The sequence below is a fragment of the Platichthys flesus genome, chromosome 4 (assembly GCF_949316205.1).
Source record: "Platichthys flesus chromosome 4, fPlaFle2.1, whole genome shotgun sequence".
Classification (NCBI taxonomy): Eukaryota; Metazoa; Chordata; class Actinopteri; order Pleuronectiformes; family Pleuronectidae; genus Platichthys; species Platichthys flesus.
The window spans coordinates 6,151,448-6,172,277 of record NC_084948.1 but is presented as its reverse complement, the minus strand read 5'-3'; the positions used below and the strand labels follow the sequence as shown (position 1 = coordinate 6,172,277).

The following is a 20,830-nucleotide window of genomic DNA, read 5'->3' as shown; positions in this document are numbered from 1 at the left end:
TGATTTCATTTAATGCCCATTGATTGTGTCTAACTTTAGAAACAACTCTTAATCTTCCATTTACAGAAGTCCACTTTATTTTTAACAGTTTGTCAAAGTAATATTTCCCCTGTGTCTGTTTTATTTTCCTCCTTCAGACTGCATCTAACCTTCAGAGGCATCAAGTCTATCTACGTCCCAGTGCCACACTCTTCGTAGCATTTCCAGGTTGAAGGTGACCTGATCGCCACTCATTTGCCCATTGCTCCATCCCATGTCTGAGGACAGTGATCCAAAGCACTACCTGTATTCAACCCTGGACAGTCTTAAGCGGAACCGGGAACGGGTCAGCTTTCACATAGAGGAAGAATCAGGCTCTCCCTGCGGCTCCATTAGCCAACTTCACCATATGGCCAACAGTTACAACGAGGGTTGTGGGCGGCGGGATGGGGTCCAGCTGGAACCACAGCTGGGTTTGTCCTCCGAGGGGAGCGACAGCAGCCATGAGCACCCGGCCTCGGCAGGCTCCCCTCACGACGATAGGAAGCGGGCGCGCCCGACCTTACACGAGGATGTAGAGATGGGTGGCAGCGGCTCAAGTGGGAGCGGGACAGAATCCCACGGTAATGAATCGCACGGCAATGATTCCCATGGCAATGAATCTGTGGGCAGCTCTAGTGGCAATAGCAAGGATTCAGCCCTCCATGAGTCGTCAGCAAGCAACAAGAGGTGAGGACACATCTTGTAGTAAGCAAAGTACTTACCCATCACAAAGGGGGAGCAGACAATCTCCGTCACTGAAGTAGGGTTCATTAAATGTAATTGAAGGCCCCATTTTTTCTAAGTTATGTTTGTCTGAGTCACTGTTGTTATGCAGTTACAGTGACTGTCAGAATGAGAGGAGCAGTGGGAGTTGTATTCCTCAGTACGAGACAGTCAACAAAAACACAATTACTCTTGGCCCATTTTCATGTAGAGTGAATTGTAATCACATTCCAAAGTGAAAACAAAGATATTTACTGATTTATCAACAGATACTCAAATAAAACCTTGTGTAGATGAGGAGAGAATGATTTTGAAACAAAATCGGCTTTTTTAATACGTTTTTAACCCAAAGCAATTCAGAGATATCAGGCTTTAAAAAGCACGTCCCCATGTTATCAGTTTAACTAATGTTTTCACCCCTTTTGTTTGAAGAAAACAGCACAATTACTTTTACACAACCAAGTACTAATGTTATCTCAACCAAAATACAGTCCAGTATGATGTAGACACAAAAATGAAGCTCAAATATCAATATAGAATCATTACTTCATTGAAACCACAAACAAGGAATTTAAGAACTATTTAATGAGGTTTTGTTATGTTGTGAGTATATTTAATTGCTTGATTACAACATTTGTATCAGATAATCGATGACCTGCCCTGCATTATCAATAGTTATATGTATGAAACGTGTGTCCACCAAAGTCAGCTGTTAAATGCACTTTTTTTTTTTCCTTAGCCGTCATCCTTGTTCCAGATTTCATTTACAGGAAAAAAGTGTTGGGCCCAGTTATTTATTCCATGTTAGCTACTCTCCATATTTGTGTGGACTAATTCATTCAGAGAAAACAGATGGTATTTTTATAGCACACTCTATAACACCAGGTCCTTGACTCACTTGATATGTGTAGTCTAATGTGTTGTTTTTCGGGAAATCTAGCGTTACTTTCATAATGCTCTGTTGAAGGGTCACTCTGTACACCGTCTTAAATAACATGACCTGTTGTTTCTGGTTCCAGCTCAAACTCTCACAGCCCGTCGCCGCCTAGCAGCTCCAACGCCTTCAGTCTGTTGAGCTCCGAGCAGGACAACCCGTCAACCAGCGGCTGCAGGTTTGTACACCTCTCACATTGCCCCGACCGTACGCGCACAATTAGCATACCCAATATATTAGCTCCCCCTCCTCGTCATCACACTCCAGAGTGTGAAAGTGCTAATGAGACCTTGTCATTTTGATACACGTGTATCTGTCTCATGTATGCCCTGCAGCAGCGAACAGTCGGCCAAGGCTAAGACTCAGAAGGAGCTTTTCAAGACCCTCAAGGCGCTAAAGATGCACTTGCAATCGGAGAAAAGGAGCAAGGGCAAGTCCAGCACCATCAACACGCTCAAGTATGCGCTGCGATGTGTCAAACAGGTGAAAGGTAAGAGACACCTCTCTTTTCATGCACATGATCGCACACTTATTCACATGATCAGTGTTGGTGATTGATTGACGAATGCACTATTATGATCTTTTTCTTTAATTTAATAAATATTTTGAGGGATTTTGACCAATCAGGGGCATCCATTCAGAATCATGTTCCCCGATTTCTGAATGTGGATGTAGCATTAAAGTCTTGTATAATATTGAGATGCAAGCAGCCTACTCGCCACATACAATGTGAATTGATTTTTGCATTGATCCATGTCTACTTTTGTTTTGCAGCCAATGAGGAATACTACCAGATGCTGATGATCAACGACAGCCAGCCATCAGGGTTTGATGTATCATCCTACACCATTGAGGAAATCAACCGCATCACATCTGAATACACCATGAAAAACACTGTAAGTAGCTCTAATCTCCACTTGAGGGCAATGCAAAAATTGGCTTATGATATAAAGTAATTATTTACTTGACCCAAACAGAAAAGTTATCTGGGTCATCCTGAAATGAAAAGACACTTAACAGATTGGTTTTGATTCCGACTTTTTCCCCTGTAGGATATATTTGCAGTTGCCGTCTCACTCATCACGGGAAAGATTGTTTACATCTCAGACCAGGCGGCGTCCATTTTGAACTGCAAGCGGGAACGGTTCAACAATGCCAAGTTTGTGGAGTTCCTAACGCCACAGGACGTCAGCGTGTTCTACAGCTTCACCACGCCCTATCGGTTGCCCTCGTGGAGTATGTGCACTGGAACAGGTACCAGACTCCAAACTAAAATCATATAACGTCTGGAGCAACACAGTACCAGACGTTGTGAATGTATCTATTAGATTTCCATCTCCCTCGAGGGACACGTGTAACACCCACAACACCTCAATATACACGGGTGCTATTTTTCCTCATGTAACACCCCCCCCCCCCCCCCCCCCCCATGCACACACATGCTCATACACGCATGTCACATATTTCATTAACATGCCTAATCGCATATTATCGACCTCACACCTTCTCAGACACCTACCACATTTTTGGTAAGGGCTAAATTTGGTGCAATTGCGTAAATCAAATGCAAACCAGCCCATAAGCTGTGAGATAACTCAGACTTCTGAGAAGCTTCATATTAGAGGCTCCCTGTTAAATGTCTGGACTGTGAAAAACAACATAGAAAACTGCCAGTAAACTGAACATGCTGATATCTTCCCGCCACACCAATTGACTAGTAGTGATAAGTGTACTATATTCAAGTCGAGTATTTACAGTCTAGAGTGAATTTAGAAAGGGACGCCATACCTCCTGGAATTCATTGTTTGAATCCTCAAGTGAATATTGATAGATACTTTTTCACGTTTTAAGCTGGACAGGTAATCAGTCACTCTTCCTTTTAATGCCCTTTTAATCCACTAGACTTAACCACTTGTGCTATAGTTGATTGTGTCATCTCACTTTAACAGCAGTTGTCTAAGTGATAACTCAGCAGCTTCCTGTTTAAATAGAAAGTTATTTATAGTGCTTTCTCCCTAGTGGTCTTCAAGCTTGACTGGCATAACTGTGTGGAGTATGAGTTCGTCCATGCATTGGGTGATGCACTCATCCCACTTTGTTCCCTGTCCCTTATTTAGAGTCGTCTCCCACGGAGTGCATGCAGGAGAAGTCCTTCTTCTGCCGCATCAGGTCAGTAACAGCAGCTTCTCTGATCCATAGTTTCCTCTGAGTCGTAGCAGGAGGTCAGTGAGCAGGGAGGAAGTCAGCAGCTGTGAGCTTTTGAACTGGAGCTAAACAACAAACAGCTTCAATGCATAATATTTCGGCAGGATCCATCGTCATCATATACTTGATCTATGACTATAAAATATATTTAATAAGAGTTAAAGAGCAACTGAAACTAGGATTAATTTAAGAACGACATAATAAGCTTACTTTAATAAGGCCATTTGAAGCAACAAAGTGAAATTGTCAATTTTTAGGCAGACTGGTACAAATCTGGACGAATAGTGAATTGTTTTATAATACTGTGGGTGTTATGTGTTTCAGTGGTGGTAAGGAGCGTGAAGGGGATCTTCAGTATTATCCATTCCGTATGACTCCCTACCTCATGAAAGTCCAGGACGCTGAGCTGGCTGAGGAACAGTTCTGCTGCCTCCTGCTGGCTGAAAGGGTGCACTCTGGATATGAAGGCGAGTCCCACAACCACAAACACACGCTGTCACGCACATATGGATTGGACATTTTGACATGCACTAATAATTATGTCTCATGTAATACATATTATGGCACATTACTAAATTTGCTGTGTCGCTGGTGTGTGACAAACGAGTCATCTACTGAAAATACAAAACTGGACTCAATGGCTGTGTTTACCTCTAAAAACAATAATAGGAATATCCTGGAAACTCTGCATAATTCAAAATTGGTGCTACAAATTATTCATGAGAAACAAATCATGGTGGGCAAAGATATTATTGATTTGATATCGAGTATTTGCAGCAATATTGTATCAAAGTAATATGATACTAAGTTCTAATAGTGAATTTTAATCCTGGGATCAAATTATGAATAAATCACACCGCTCATTTCAATAGAAACATATTTAGTGTAAATTTTTCAAATGAGCTACTTTGATTATATTAATGGGTTGATGTTGCACATTTCTATTCAATTTTGCCCCCTATGGTAATATGTTTGATAAACAGACCGATGATAGTGAAGCTAATCTTGATTTACGTGCCATTAAAAGTTAAGTCAATACAAAAACCTCCTAGCAACGAGTTACAAAATTTTTTTTAATTATTGTGGTCAGTTTGACAACAAAAATACATATGATTAAATCAAGCATGCCTTTTGTAATCCCCATTCCCAATCCAGCCTCTCCTGCATGACAACACAGAGTAATGCGGTTTAGGGGAAATAATTTCAGTAGAAAATGTGTGAATGAATAATAAAAACTCTCTCTCTCTTTCTCTCCACAGCTCCCAGAATCCCCCCTGACAAGCGCATCTTCACCACCACACACACGCCTAACTGTGTGTTCCAGGATGTGGATGAGAGGTCAGTGGGTTGAACGTGCTATCATTCCTACAGAAGTACTGTACTGCTATACTGTCATGTATTGTGTGAATCTAAGGGCAGTTTCCTACTTTGTCAGAAAGAGTAATTATGGTTGTTTCCCCCTCAGGGCTGTTCCTCTGTTGGGTTACCTCCCTCAGGACCTGATCGGGACCTCTCTGCTGCTCAATCTGCACCCTAGTGATCGACCCTTAATGCTGGCTGTTCACCGCAAGAGTAAGAACCTCTTTCATTCACTTGATCTTCTCATTAGAGTCTGTTTTCTAAAGTTCAGTTCAGTAGTTATTTAAATGATTTGACATCTGACATATTTTAGCAAGTAAAAAACAGCTTGGTCTATGATGCTCTGCACCCTGATCCTCACACACACATTCCGTTGCAGTTCTTCAGTGTGCTGGTCAGCCCTTCGACCACTCCTCCATCCGCTTCTGTGCACGCAATGGCGAGTACATCACCTTAGACACCAGCTGGTCCAGCTTCGTCAACCCCTGGAGCCGCAAGGTGTCCTTCGTCATTGGCAGGCACAAAGTCCGGATGTGAGTGTGCATGGTGTGATGTTGTAGTTACAGGTAACTGGCATCCGTTGTGATGTGTTGGAATATATTCCAGTTACAACAAACCAGATGACATAGGTGTCTGTGTGTTTTTAGGGGTCCTGTGAACGAAGACGTTTTTGCAGTGCCTGATTTCCACGGAGGGAAGATCATGGACTCGGACATCCAGGAAATTGGTGAACAGATCCACAGGCTGCTGCTCCAGGTACATATCCACACACAGACACACACAGCAAATCTAATAAATTCCCCCCTGAAATACATGTTATCATTCAAGCTCTGTCATTTTCTGTAACATCTTTTCTCTCCTCAGCCGGTCCACAATACAGGCTCCAGCGGTTATGGTAGCCACGGCAGCAACGCTTCTCACGAGCAGCTCGTGAGCATCAGCTCGTCCAGTGAGAGCAGCGGGAACATGACCCAGGGGGTCGCAGCGGAGGAGACGGGCAAGGCCAAGCCGCCCAGGACATTCCAGGAGATTTGTAAAGGGGTCCACATGAAGAAGAACCATGATTCCCAGGTCTGCTTGCACTCTCCCTCATTACTGCCAGGCAAACATGAGCAGAAGAAAACCACTGATGGTGAGTTCATTTCACCACACGTTTTCCATTCTGATCACAATATCCAGTTAAAATTTATGAATCTCAAAAAACTTGAACACCCGAACTGTTTTCAAAACTTCGGGGGGGGGGGGGGGGGGGGGGGGGGTAATGTGACAGATTTATTTCATTATATTTCAGTTCAGTTCATCAGTGTCTAAAACAAATAACATCAAAGATGATGAAAAGTTAATTAATTAATCAATGTTGACATTTTCTCATGCCTCTCTGTATCTCTCTTTATCTCCCTCTTTCACTACAGCAACTGCAGCAGCTCAGAAGAGTCCACCAGTGCGTGTGAAGGACTCTGCGCCCCAACTGCAGGTCAGAGACAGTACTGCAGCCGCCACGGAGGACTTCACCTGCAAGGACCAGAGCGTTTGCTCCTACCAGCAGATCAGCTGCCTCGACAGTGTCATCAGGTAAAGACCTGCTTGTGATACATGACAGATGTTGGTTTAACGATCACTAGTGTGTTTGTTAACTCCCATGTATGTCTCCCTCAGATACCTGGAGAGTTGTAACATCCCAATCACTGTGAAGAGGAAGTACGAGTTCTCCTTGAACACCACCTCCTCCAACTCAGATGATGGCAAGAAGGGCTCAGAGGAGGCCATGCAAATGGCTCAGGATACAAACACAGGTATATGGATGTGTGCACCTTATGTAGTGATAGGAGTTTTAATTTAATAACTTTGTTACGGGGCTAACAGATGATCTCTGTCTTTATCCCTCCAGGTCCTTTGATGATGGACACCCAGCCAGGCCTGTCAAACATGAAGGCACCTAAAAAGCCTCAATCTGGGGCTGCTGCAGTAGTGGGAGGCCCCCTGGCCCCCCTCACTCTGCCCAGCAAGGCTGAGAGTGTGGTGTCCATCACCTCACAGTGCAGCTACAGTAGCACCATTGTTCATGTGGGAGACAAGAAGCCTCAGCCAGAGTCTGGTGAGCTTCTATATCCAATCCAGTTTAGAAAGTCATGTAGAACACAAACCTGAAATCGTGTTCAATCCAATTGTTTCAATAATAAGCTCTCTTCGACAGATGTTAATGGCTCTAATTCTTTCTACAGAGATAATCGAGGATGTGGCAGAGAGCCCAGCGCCTCAAGCTCTGCCCGTCAGCATGGTGTCTCCTCTAAGCCATGAAAAGGAAACCTACAAGAGGCTGGGACTGACCAAGCAGGTGCTGGCAGCACACACACAGAAAGAAGAGCAGACCTTCCTGAACCGCTGCAGAGAACTCTGCAACGTCAGGAGCTTCCAGAAGGACTGTTCCAAATATCTGCACATGCAAAGAGGCCAAGCCAACGCTGAAGGTATGCAAGGTTTCATTTAACTACAATGGATTTTGCTCAATAATTAAGGGACAGTGTCCAAGGACAGCATTTGCACAAGAGTGATTGTTAATTGCCACAAAACCTCCCTTTACTATCATATTATATAACAAGTTAATAAGCAAAATGTTATTTTATTTTATATAACAGTTCTGTCCACAGTATTTATTTATCAATTATTGAGTGATTCTCACAGTGCTACACTACATGACTTCTCCATATGTCACAACAGAATCCTCTGGACTTCGAGGGGCTGTCAAACATGGCACCACCAGACCTGAGACCAACGCTAAGAAGGGCAACCGCAGCAGGAAGTCAAAGAAGCCACGAATGAAGCATCCTGATTCGTCAGACAGCGCCACGTCTAACCGCAGACCCAGGCCCCCTCTCCAGGGACTCAACCAGACCTCGTGGTCGCTGTCGGAGGCCTCTCAGTCAGCTTTCAGCGTCTCCTACCCTGCCATGGTGCCTGCATACCCGCTCTACTCCCCTGCATCTGCAGCCCCCGCTCAGCCCCCTCATCTTGACCCCTCACTTTCCACAGGCTTTGGAGAGAGGCAGAGCAATCAAGCCCCGCCCACAGCCGCTCCATTCCCCACTCCTATTGTTACACCAGTCGTGGCTCTGGTTCTGCCAAATTACCTCTTTCCGCAAATAGGACCAATAGGACCAATAGGACCAATAGGACCAATAGGACCAATAGGGCAGCTGGGCGCTGCTCCCAGTCCAGCGTTTTTTCTTGAGCAGTCCCAAACGCAACATCTGTATACTACCCAGCAGCCCTTTCACCCCCCGCAGACAGCATACACCATGCAAACACAACCCCCCTTCGCTAACCAACAGCCATTCCCTGTGCACACTGCCTTTACCCCCCAGCAGCCATTCCAAGCCGCTCAGACCGCCTACACTACCCATCAGCCTTTCCAGGCCCCTCAGAGGTCCTACCCTGCACAGCTGCCCTTCGCTGCCCATCCTTCTTTCCCCGTGCAGACTCAGTTTGTCCCTCAAACCCCTTATCCAGCGCAGCCTTTCTCCTACAGCCTAGGTCCAGAGCCCTCGAAAGTCCCAGCCATGGAGTCTCAAGAAGTGGCGGCATCACGCTCCTCCACCCCTGTCTTTGGGAACCGGGAGCCAGCAGCTTCACCACCGCTGTTTGAGTCACGGTGTAGCACACCTCTGCAGCTCAATCTGCTGAGCATGGAGGAGGGGCAGCGGTCAATGGAACATCAGGACAGCACATTGGCCTCTGCTGGATGCCAGGGCAGCAGCACAGCAGCAGCATCAGGAGCCGGGGCAGTAGGGGAGAAGAACTGCTGCACAGCTAAGACTGAAAACCATCAAAAGGTGAGAGACACAACTAACCGAATGAACTTTGATTTAATATCAGAACTTGAACAGGCTCCAGTCTCTCATACACACAGCAGCATTTCCTCTTAAAGCCTGTCATAGACTTTATCTGATGGTTTTCGTCCTTTTGTCTCAGGTGGAGTCTCCAGAAGATGAGGCTCGCAGTGAGGGTAACTCCTCATCCTGCGACCTGCTGGACATCCTGCTGCAGGACGGGGAGGACTCTCACTCCGCCACGTCTGAATCCATGGGGTCAGGATCAGGATCGCGGTCGGGCTCTGGATCGGGATCAGGATCGGGGTTGGGCTGCAACGGCTGTGGTACCTCAGCGAGTGGAGCCTCTGGCAGCAGAACAGGTCAGCAGACATTAGCGGACATAAGCATTACTTTATTTCTACATTGTCATGATATTACTAGTTTCTGTTTGGTAGTTACTTTAGCAATGCCAATAAAAACCTGTTCTTAAAACAGTTTTAACCCTTTTCCTGCCACTTTTAAACTGTGTACAGGGAGCAGCCACACCAGCAAATACTTTGGCAGTGTTGACTCCCTGGAAAACGACCCAAAGACAAAGGCCAAACACAAGGCTAGGAGCAAAGAAGGCTCTGAAGTGTGTCAGTCGCAGGCCAAAGTCTCTACGCAAGGGGAAGGAGAGCATCTAATCAAATACATTCTCCAGGAGCCCCTCTGGCTGCTTATGGCTAATGCTGACGACAAGGTCATGATGTCATATCAGATGCCATCGAGGTGAGTCCTGACTGGAGTTCACTTTTATTTTGCATCCATCTAATAATTCCAGAAATACCTGTTTGTTGCTTCCATATCTCCAGAAGCGTTCATCTTATCAGCTTCAGAATAACAACTGCAACCAGCATTACCACAGACAGGTTTAGGCATGTGATGAACACTTATTGAATGTGTCTAAATGGAAGTGTATGTGTTTTTCTGATGAACAGGGACATTCAGAAAGTTCTACGGGAAGACAAGGAGAGACTGAGGCAGATGCAGAAGAACCAGCCCCATTTCTCCTCAGACCAGCGACGAGAGCTGCTGGAGGAACACCCCTGGATGAGGAGGGGAGGTCTGCCTGCTGCTGTCAATGTTAAGGTGAGAGCCACACACACATTTACTCCATCACGGTTCTACCACACCTGTGTTTTGTGGTTGAAGAGTCCCTCACATTAGGTATAAAATGTTCAAAACTTAAAATCTTAGATAAGATAAAATGTATAATATCATATTGGTTTATGACATTTAACATGTTAACGTGAGAGGTTAATCGGTAGATTTTGCTTCCCCTTTGGACAGAGCCATACTGTTTGGTTACCTGTAGCTGCGTCCGAAGATATTTTCCAGTTCTTATGACTAGTTATTGAATAGACTCAGATGTTGCAATGTAGTTTGTTTGTAAAGGTTTCGTGTGTAGAAGCTAGTGACGCCTAGTGGTGAAGTTGCATATTGCAGCTGAATCACCTCAACCCTCCTTCCAAAAACTAGAGGGAACCTGCTGTAGCCTTCAGTTGTCATCAAAACTCGAAAGGTGTTTAGGTTGACCAGTCTGGGCTACTGTAAAAACACATGGCGACCTCCATAGAGAGGACCCGCTTCTGATGTTAATATAAAGTATTTCAATATAAAGGGCTCATTCTAGGGTTAAGAAATTATAATTTGGACAATTTAGATGAAACACACTTGCACAAACATCACTGGGTTTCTTTTATATACAATTCCTGCCAATAGATCCCTTTCATCTAAATCTTACCCACTGGACCTTTAACAAAAGCATTACAGTATAGATTATGAGTGACCGTGACTGACAGTGACCGTCTATGTCTATAACCTGTGACACAGACTTTGATTAATAGGGACAAAGGTAAGTGGATTCAGTCCAGTATTGAGCAACAATGTTAACTCCTGCACCCACAAAGACACTGCAGCATAACCCCACAGGACGTTTGTCTGCATCAAAGTACTAATATCACTGATGCAAGGACTGAGTTAACAACTTTAGCCTTTATCTGTTTGCAGAAGTTCTCTCTGCTTTCAGAACAGCAATTCTCTTCTGGATAAAGTGCTGTAGGATTTCTTCTCTTGTTTCACTGGCAGACAATTGAAATAACAATAACACGGACATATGCCCTAGGGGATTGTGTGGCCGTCGATAACAGCGCTTTCGCTCAATATTGGACAGATTGCCAAACATTTAGTCCATATTAATAATTTAGTCCACAGCAACTGTTCCTATCAAGGGCAAACATGTCACAGTGTACAGGCAGGAATGTTTTGAATGTTCAAATACATGAGAAGCTCTGAGAGACTTATTATTGGTTTTGTTTATTTATTTAGGAGTGTATGTACTGTGAGGACACAGTAAGGACGCCCATCGAGGAGGACATGCGGGACATGGACATGGAAGAGCTGAGCGAGCAGCTGAGCCGAGGGTGTCAGAACAAACAGAACCAGTCAAAGGATTCTCAACCTCGACCAGACTCCGGCTCCTGAACAGACGTTTATCCTCATGTCGCCAGCAGGGGGACACAAAAAGACTTGACTAGCCCTGGACCCTCATGATGCACAAACTCACACATATCGTGTGAGATGTGCCTCTCCTCACAGAAACATAGAGACAAGCAAACATGCAGAACATGTGGATATGCTATTTTCTGTGTATGACTGTGTTTGTACTACTTTACATGGGGTTGCTATTGGGGTGCAGTTTTTTGTTCACCCATACAGGGGGCAGTAGTGCTTTATAGTACTTTGTTCAGCATACACACCAACACTCTGAAATGGTCCAGGGTGTGTGGCTGGAGACCTTTTAACCTCTGCAATTTTTATAGTGAATCCTCGCAGTCAGAGGCTGAGCTTTACAGCAAAATGAAGAGTTATTATCAGAAGAAATGTCTAGGTTGATAGACAGTGAACCTATTTTAAATATAAATATCCTAAATTAGAAATATATATGAATTAGAAAGGTTATTCTGAAAAAAATAGTTTCACAACAATTTCAAGGTGTTCCCACCGTGCCTACTGTTTTCACATCAGGAATCAGTATACTAGCTGTGGTAATCATTGGATGATGTAATATCCAGGCACTCAGCGGTGCTTGCACTTGACTCAGCAGCAGTTTACAACGAGTGTAAACTCAATGATGACAATCTGACACCTAGTGCAAATCTGATCTTAAATCAAATCTTATTCATTTTTATGCTCAAGCCAAATCCACTCAGCTGAAAGATGGTACTCACGAGCACAGTATACATGTGTTAAGAATGAACACAATGGATATTTAAAGTCACTTCAGTCTAACTAAAAACTGGAGCTCACAGGACAGAAAAAAACTCAAAGTGTTGTGGACCACTGCAGACCTTAAAACAGCCTGAAGAGGTGGGCATCATCACAGCCTAAGAAGCTCTTTGTTGCATTAATAACTATCTAAGTCATAATGTCGATGATGCACAACAGGACCGACAGGATGTAGAGACTTAAGGCTGCCAATCAAGTACAAAGCTCCAGAAATGTTTATTTTTTCTAAGATCCATTTTCTTTTCACCTCCACTTTGTATCTAAGTGAAACAGCCTGTTTCCATTTTATAGATAGAAATATCTATCTATATATATAATATACACACACATAAATAATGTAATACATATTCTTGGACTGTCTGTATGGTGCAGCTCTACTACAAAATGTCATTTTTGAACAAATCATTAGCATTTTAGGGATTTATTCATTATGCAAAGTTACGTTGCCTCCAACTGCACCTTTTTAGATTAGTTTCTGTGGATTGGACTTCATCTCCGCACTGAAAAAACTTATTTTTTCTACTATACTGGCATAGTTCAAGGGCCACCATGAGGACTCCCAGTCATAAGTCTCTGCAGGTGCCATAGTACAGCTTCTTGAATGCTCTGACATGGGTTTTGTGGTGGGACACAGCTTCATGCTTGTAGCACACAAGGGGGACCATGTTGGCATCAGTGAGCTTCTGTAGAAACCAGGCTTACCCACAGCACCAGCGCTGGCCGCTCTCCATCCAACAGTTAGTAGTGAGAACGAACAGTGTGAGAACTGCGAACGAACTGGTGCTCAGGGAGAGAAACAGTCAGGGCAAGGCCTTTGAATGTAACACAGACTGGCCCAAGATTATCTCGTTGGGTTAGTTTGTTTCTTCTTTTTTATTTTATTTTTTATATGATTTCCTGTTCACTTTCAGAACTTTTTTTTGTATTGCGCAATTCTTTTTTATCTTGTCTTGGGGATGTACCCAACCTCTAACAAATCCCAGGTCATGTTACTGTAAGCAGAAAATCGTGTATGGTCTTATAAATTGGTGTCATTGTCGCTGTAGGAATCTGTGGTTTATTAAACTTTTGTAGTTAAAATGTGTTGTTTGACACGTGGAAACAATGTTGTAATAAAAACTACAGAAATATGAATAACCAGTGTGACTCATCTGTCGTGACCCCAACTGAGTCTGAACTGAAGCCTAAAGAGTCCACATGGACCCTCATCAAGTTAATTCTTGCTTCATTCTTATTTTCTTTCTGAAGAAAAAAGTGAAGCAAAAATAAAAAACAAGACATAACTTTCTGCTCGTTAAAGCAAAGTAGGTCAAGTTTATTTATATAGGACATTGATTTATTTATAGAGTCACAAAGTTCACCTCAGGGCCATATGCAGTTGAAATCAGAGATGTACAAGCTCATATAAAATGTTCAAACAGGAAATCAATATAGTGTGAATAAAGCAAAGTGCATAAAAACTGATTCACTAAAATAACTCAAAGACCTGTTTAAAGAGATGTGTCTTCAATTGATTTTTTAATTAAGTAAACTCTTATTTTATATAATTTAGCAAATTCTGCATATTATTGTATACCATATAGCGATTCTATATATTTGCATACACTATATGTATGCCTCTTATTGTCACCTTCAAACACACACATATATATATATACATATTGATGTGATCAATATTTTTCTATCCTCCATCTGAGTGGAGCCAAACATTTACTGACTGAGCTCTTTCCATAATAACCCACAGGATCTTTTATGGTGAATACAAGCTGCACTCAGCAGAGCCTGTGTGTGTAGTCAAGCCTTTGTGTTGTTTTTCGTCCGTAGATCAAATGACTCATCAGGGTTATTTTCTCCTCAACTTGCTGGCCTTGTTCTCCACTGTAGTAATCTGCCATTTATGTATAAAAGTGGTGGTCACACTTCAAATTACAGACCCTTTCTTACAAAGAAAATAATGAGCCTGTCGTTTAGATCGATGTGAGTCCAACGCTTGTTTAGTTGTGACAGAGTGAGAATTGAAATGAAGGTGTGCTGGGTGGGATAAGGTCTAGTGAGTGGTGTGTGTGTGCAGGGAGCCTCTGAGAGCTGCTGCTACAGAGTGATTGTTCCCTCACAGTCAAAGACAGTTGAGAAGCACCAGAGGATGGCAGGGCTCTCCCGGGGGATCTGTTTCAGCGCCATATGCTCGCCTCCGCCGTTGAGTCTCCCTCACGCCAACTGTTTTATCTCTCCGACCTCTAACCTCAGAAATCATATGCATGGTCACAAACTCACAGCTGATACATTTGGGCACAAAGGTCCTCCCTCATTTGTGTGTTTAACACCCCCACCCCCACCCTAGCCCCCAGCACCACCTTTAACTAAAATAGCGCTCAGCCTATCATCTGTCATTTTCAGTTAACAGACTCACCCTTTGATTAGGGGAAGTATTCCCACAGTCATTCACTCTTTATTTATATCACATAATATTTTTTATCTATATAACCTACCAAAAACATGCATTTCACTGTATATGTCTGAGAGTTTTGGCCTTATTTCCAATGATACGCAATATTTGACAATATTTTCAGAGTGTAGAGTGTTAGGCGTGTTGGTTTATCCTAAATATGAGAAGATGTGCCGAACTCGGTTTGTTCAATCAAGTATTTATTTAGGAAGCAATGAAAGGTATCAATCAGCAAAGCAATGGGCATCCAACATGTCGCATCAGAACACGAGACCCATCAGAACGCCTCAAACAGCCGGCGCCTGTCTATTTTATAACAGTAGATCTTGGTTCTTCCTCCTCGAAAGTGCGCAGGCGTAGGCCATCCTCTTGGTATTGGAATAAGGAAGTGTCAAGGAGCCACTCCCAAGGCCTTGACACAGCTGATGGCATGTGGGCCAATGGTGTTGACAATTGGAGAAAAGATTATTGTGTTCTTGCTATATCGAAACAATGTTCTGTTTGCACAGACATTCAGAACAATTTCACCAAATCAACGAAACACATTTCTGGCGCTTACAAATTCTAATTTTAAGATTAAACAGTAGGAAGGAAAAGGTTATTATTAATCATTTATGTGAAGGCCTTATATCTGGCTCAAACTGCTTCTATCTTTATTCATTTAGAGTTGAGTCAGACAGAGAATATAGCTTAAATATTGAAATCCTAACAAGAGTCAGATGAAGATTTTATTTGAGTTTGCAGGAAATAATAACTTCACTTGTGTTAGTTTGTTCCGACAGAATGGAGTGTGACTGTAATGAAATTTCGCCAAAGGTCTTTAAAAAAACAGCGTCCTCTCATATTTCTTCGACATCCACTCTGAGGCAGAAGAGACACATCACTCAGTGAATAGTGTATGTGGATCATACTTGGTCACATCTGATTGGAGGAAAACTGCTCCAAACTCATTTCAACCATTTGTTCATCTGCGCTTGTTTTTGAGTTTGTACGTTTGTAACCAGATCACACAAAAACTACTGGACAGATTATCACAACATTTGGTGGAAGGATGCCGAAAGAGTCTGGAGAGAACCTAATATATTTTGATGTGGATCCAGACCAGGGGGCGGACCAGGAATTTTGTTTTTCACAATCAACCTGACAGAGATTTAAAACTTTACTCAATTGTTCCTGCTCTCTCTCTTCTCTCCCCTCTTTTCCACCCACCTCTCCTCCTTCATTTCTCCCCTCTCACCCAAACCAGTCGAAGCAGATGTCCGCCCAGTCTGGTTCTGGAAGGAACTGTGTGTTTTCTCTAGGCTATTGTCAGGCCGTGACCTAAAGTGCCTTGATGATAATGTAAGCAGTTTCCTGTATGTGCAAACATAGTTGGCAAATAAAATAATTCTGATTCTGGTGTAGTATTTTACTCTTAGTTTAAAGTTAAATGTTGAATTGCCATCATTCTCTGAAGGCAGTGTATTAGAGAGAGAGAGAGAGAGAGAGAGAGAGAGAGAGAGAGAGAGAGAGAGAGAGAGAGAGAGAGAGAGAGAGAGTGTGTGTGTGTGTGTCTTTTCTCTTTGAAGAACCTGACCCTGCTTGGATCCTCTTTTTAGTGTCTTTTCAACTCGGCAGCCTTTTGACGCTCCTCTGTCAAATGTCTGTCAAGGCTTTGATCACCGCGTCTCGTCCGTCCGCTCCCATTTCAATGCGTTTCCTCCGACGTTCACACCCGAGCCCTCCACCTCCACCCCCACCCCCCTGGGCCTGTCACGTTCAGGACACCCGAATCACCTGGTATTTCCAGATATTAGACGTGGCCTTTTCATGGATAAGGACAAACAACAGATACTTGCGTGGGTGGAAAGCGCTCAGACCTTCGTGATCTGGGTTTGTGGCCGACATGAGAGGTTGTGTCGCCCCCGCCGCCGCTGCCTCTCTGTGGGGTGACGGCTGGCCCTCGCAGTCCAGACAGGATCTAACAGACCTTTGTTAAGAGGGTTGGTGTGAGGGACGGCTCTTCAGAGGTGTGACCCTTTCATGTGCAGTGCGCTTTTACGCACGGTGCGTCCTCGCGGTGTGAGGGCCCCGCAGCTCCAAGAAGAAGCAAGCACAGTGTGAGGACATGTTTTTGATTTTCTGTGTGACTATTGATTTTAATGTTGAGCAAGTCAAAAAGGAGAGTTTACTATGTGGCACCAAAGTGTCCTGGGACTGTGAGACCAAATGGAACACAAACATATACTAGAATAAGACAAATTGCAGCTTTTTTTCTTCATAATATTGAGTTGTGAGATAAAAGGTGTAGATATATTTATAACAGACTATACAAGTTTTAGCCTAGGGAAATATACATGTGATAAATAAAACATTCTGACAATATTTTATTCCACATTTCTTCCTGAATTGAACTTTTACCCACTCTTCTCCTGAAGATATTTGGTCCACTCATCGACTAATATCACACACAATTCATTTCAGTTACATTATTTTATTTTGAAAACTCAAGACAATATACAGGCTACAGCTGTTCTAAACATCATTACAACATAAAGTGGTCATTCTGTAGGAGGCTACAACCGTCCAGTAAACTACAGGTCGGAAATACAATAGAAATATTTTATATTAATTAATTAATCAGAGGCAATCTTCTAAAAGAGCTTCACTCCTCATACAAAATCCTATGTACACAGAGTTATTGACAAAAAAAAAAGTGTGAACATCCGGAACTGTTCGTTTTCTGTCCTTTGTTGGGTTATAAGTGTGTTGATGGGGGGGGGAGAGAGTCTTCACGTGAAGGGGGGTGTCACAACAGACGACTCAAAGCTGGGTGTCACTTCCATTGAGAGGAAGGGCCCCTCCGATGAGAGAAAGGAAGACTCCACCTTCTAACACTCCGGTTTACACGTTCTTCTGTGATATCCGAGGCACTGTTGTCTACTTCTACTTTTACACTTCACTAAGTTGTTTCCTACATTTCCCAGAATTCAGGGGAAAGCCCGTCATCTCGCTTCAATCGGTTGAAAAGAAAAGCCACAGTCCAGGTTGCTCCTTAAATGCAGAGCGATCCACGGATTTATTCCATTTTGGGTGAACCTAGGCTGCTGTCAGAACTGTAAGGTCTCCTATTGAACAGATTGGATTATTGAAAATCCATGCATGTGACCAGCTACCTGCAGGGGTCAAGGAGTTCATGGATGCAGGGTATGCCACCAAAAAAGTTTGTATGAGGTGGAATTTCCCCTTATGTCAGCAGGAGGGTCCAGTGGATGTCCCTCATCCCCTGCTGCAACATGTCTCCCCTCCTGCCCTCTACCAGGGTCTCCACATAGACTGAGGGTATGTCATGGCGGGCATGCCGAGGACCTCCCTGCTCTCCATGCTCTCCGTGGAGCTCTGGTTGTGCTCGCTGTCTGTGTCGTCCAAGTCGGAGCACAGGTCCTCGCTGGACGTGGTGGACGGTGCCGGGGAGAGGGCTGAGGACGAGCAGGTGGAGAGACTCCGTCCTCCGGGCGAGGCCAGACTCGAGCAGAACGTCTCGTCGCCTCCGTGCCAAGTGCTGCCGTGGCCCCCGGGGGTGTCTGTGATCAGATCTGCCAGCACGTCCTGGAGGTGGTCCTCGTTCAGGGGCATGCACTCCAGGAGGTGGTTGAGAAGCTCCGCCGCCACCGTGGCATCTATCCCGGGACAGCTGGACACAAACATGTGGACCTCGTGCATGCACTGGATGTAGCCGGCTGCAAACCTCTCACTGGCTTCGTGGTTCAGCGAGTCTGTTTCTGTGGGAGGAGAGAGACAGTTGGGAAATGAATAAACATGACAGGACCCGCACAGCTTGTGGTTATGGTCCAAATCTGAAGGTATTGCCTTTCACAGAGGTATTTCCATTTCGTGCGAGTGTTCCACTTTATTTCAGAGGGAAACATTACACTTTATAACACCACCACATTCATTTGTCAGCTGATGTTGCTTTTCATCTATTTCTTACAGAGTTTCATACAAAACACATCCATCAACCGATAAAATAGGATGCATTGAAATATAAATACTGCAGCAATGAAATGTTAAGTAAGCATGAACAGTAGTTACTTTTACTTTTAATTTAACTTTTTGTACCATTGATCCCAAGATGTTATTATCTTTGTAGTCAGTCCAGGTGAGAACACTGCATTTGTGATTTAACAACTAGTAGACTTTCACCATCTCAGTTTCAGATTGTTTTTCCACAAAGGATGGATTTGATTAATACTTTGTCCTCTTAGGTTCTAAGTATTTATACCCCCATTATCCTTAAAGCAGGGTAATGTAACATTATAAAATATCCACATCTACCATCTAATGAGGCTGGTTATCATCTTTTGAAACCTCAAATTGTCTATGAAAGCATTTTAAGCAGTTAAATAATGTAGTTACTTGGTTGAAAATAAGGGATTATCCATCATAATAATAAGCAGTATATGAGCTGTTACATCCAATGCTACATGTCCCTGATCACACAGAGGACAGATCACTGAGGTTTGCAGGGTATAGATGATGTACACTCTAGTTGTTAGGGGTCTGAATACGAGTTAGTGTTGGTCATTCTCCAACATCATGAACATAAACTTCTTTAAGATTTACTGACTGCATGTTTATCTGATCTCAATTGATAACTAGAGTCAGTGTATAAAGGGGAAAATAGGTCCAGACCCTGGCTCCGGTTCTTCAAGATGTCCTCCACCTTCTTCACCGTCATCTCCAGCACCTCTGCGTTCTCCATTTTAGAGTGAAGCTGTGGCAAAGACGAGCAGAGAAGCTTTAGAAACAGAATCTAGCGGCTCTACCTCCACACATGCACAGGTGATGCAGCCTGCGGCCGGCGCAGTGTGCGCTCCGCACTCACGTCTGTGTCCGCCAGCAAAGTCCGCAGCTCCTGCAAACTCTCGTTGATGCGAGCTCGCCTCTTCCTCTCCACCAGAGGCTTCCTGACCTGCAGGAACACAAGAGATCGCATTTTAGTAAGAGGACACCACATTTCAGTGACAGGATCTCGGGGCCGATCTGTGCGTGGAAGGTGCTTTACGAGTGAAATGAGGTTTTAAATCCACCATGTATGTGGGATCGGGCTACTCGTCTGTGTTTCTCCTGAACAAACTCCTGGCATACAACTCTGCAGTCTGCAGGTGATGCGAGATGCGTAATCCTGGGCACAGATGCGACGGGAAACTGGCGTGACAAGTGCGTCACTCTCCTGTGTGTTTATGCGTTATCTCCCCGTGTGGACCAACCTTTCGGTCCGCTTTGTGGATCCCATAGTAGGGCTCGTCCTCTTCCATGTCTGGTGCCGTGTTGCTGGGCCGAGCCGAGGGGGCCATGTTGGTCGGATCGCCGCTTCTGTCGACTCGCCTCCAGTGAAGAGGCAGCTGGCGAACACAGCCGGTTCCAGGAAGAGAACAAAATCAACAACTCGCAGGCGAGGCGAGGCGTCCCGTGTTTATTATGCAATCCTATTGAGACGTGCTGCTGGCGCTGAGTGGCTGTTGTTAGTATTTATAAGGGCTGATTTGCATGTGAATGGGGGCTGAGCTGCTCTGGCTGGGGGACAACAGAGCGCACACGGCCGGAGCCAATGAGCGCGCTCCCCTTTTGTCTGCGGTCAGGCCCGGTGTGCGCCTCGCAGAGCTGCTGCTGCTGCTTCACACACTTTGTTGGGTTAGCGGCTTCCCCCCCCCACCCCTATCCCTCTCTGCTGCCACTAATGAACTGTGTGGACCTCCTCCCCTTAGAAGCACAAAACTCCATATCATTCCCAAGCAGAATATCAGATGGATGTCTGCACAGGGTTGTACAAGTCGGTCACTTCAGTATTTCAGGCTATATCAGTATAAAGATACAATAGATAACTTACAAAAGAAACCGAATACCATCATCACTTGACACAGGGCTTAAAAAAACACACACATTCCAAACACAACAGTGTTGAGGCCCCTTCGATCACATGTTTTCAGTCAGTTAATCGACACTTAAATGTGGTGCAATGCA

The 20,830-nt window shown here is 44.2% G+C and overlaps 2 protein-coding genes across 2 annotated transcripts; one reads left to right on the top strand and one right to left on the bottom strand.

Annotated features, from left to right (window-relative positions):
• The first annotated feature begins 253 nt into the window (after positions 1-253).
• Positions 254-13,498, top strand: LOC133952120 (period circadian protein homolog 2-like). The gene is made up of 21 exons (XM_062386410.1): positions 254-708; positions 1,764-1,856; positions 2,014-2,168; positions 2,453-2,574; positions 2,731-2,932; positions 3,796-3,847; positions 4,208-4,350; positions 5,143-5,221; positions 5,349-5,455; positions 5,622-5,775; positions 5,890-5,998; positions 6,107-6,374; positions 6,655-6,814; positions 6,899-7,035; positions 7,131-7,337; positions 7,465-7,710; positions 7,961-9,072; positions 9,212-9,431; positions 9,585-9,822; positions 10,032-10,182; positions 11,422-13,498. The coding sequence occupies exons 1-21, from the start codon at positions 254-256 to the stop codon at positions 11,575-11,577; spliced, it is 4,566 nt and encodes a 1,521-aa protein (XP_062242394.1). The 3' UTR covers positions 11,578-13,498.
• Positions 13,499-17,307: 3,809 nt separating this feature from the next.
• her13 (hairy-related 13) lies at positions 17,308-20,360 on the bottom strand. Its single transcript, XM_062386411.1, has 4 exons — positions 20,077-20,360; positions 19,692-19,778; positions 19,499-19,580; positions 17,308-18,588 (listed from the first exon to the last, which is right to left on the bottom strand). Exons 1-4 carry the CDS (start codon positions 20,161-20,163, stop codon positions 18,122-18,124), a joined length of 723 nt encoding a protein of 240 aa, XP_062242395.1. The 5' UTR covers positions 20,164-20,360; the 3' UTR covers positions 17,308-18,121.
• Positions 20,361-20,830: the final 470 nt, after the last annotated feature.

Coding starts and splice junctions, on each gene's coding strand:
- LOC133952120 (XM_062386410.1), top strand. CDS start 254: ATGTCTGAGGACAGTGATCCAAAGCACTACCTGTATTCAACCCTGGAC. Junction 1,857..2,013: donor CCGTCAACCAGCGGCTGCAG/GTTTGTACACCT, acceptor TATGCCCTGCAG/CAGCGAACAGTCGGCCAAGG. Junction 5,456..5,621: donor GCTGGCTGTTCACCGCAAGA/GTAAGAACCTCT, acceptor ATTCCGTTGCAG/TTCTTCAGTGTGCTGGTCAG.
- her13 (XM_062386411.1), bottom strand. CDS start 20,163: ATGGCCCCCTCGGCTCGGCCCAGCAACACGGCACCAGACATGGAAGAG. Junction 19,779..20,076: donor TCCACAAAGCGGACCGAAAG/GTTGGTCCACAC, acceptor GTGTTCCTGCAG/GTCAGGAAGCCTCTGGTGGA. Junction 18,589..19,498: donor CTTGAAGAACCGGAGCCAGG/GTCTGGACCTAT, acceptor CTCCTCCCACAG/AAACAGACTCGCTGAACCAC.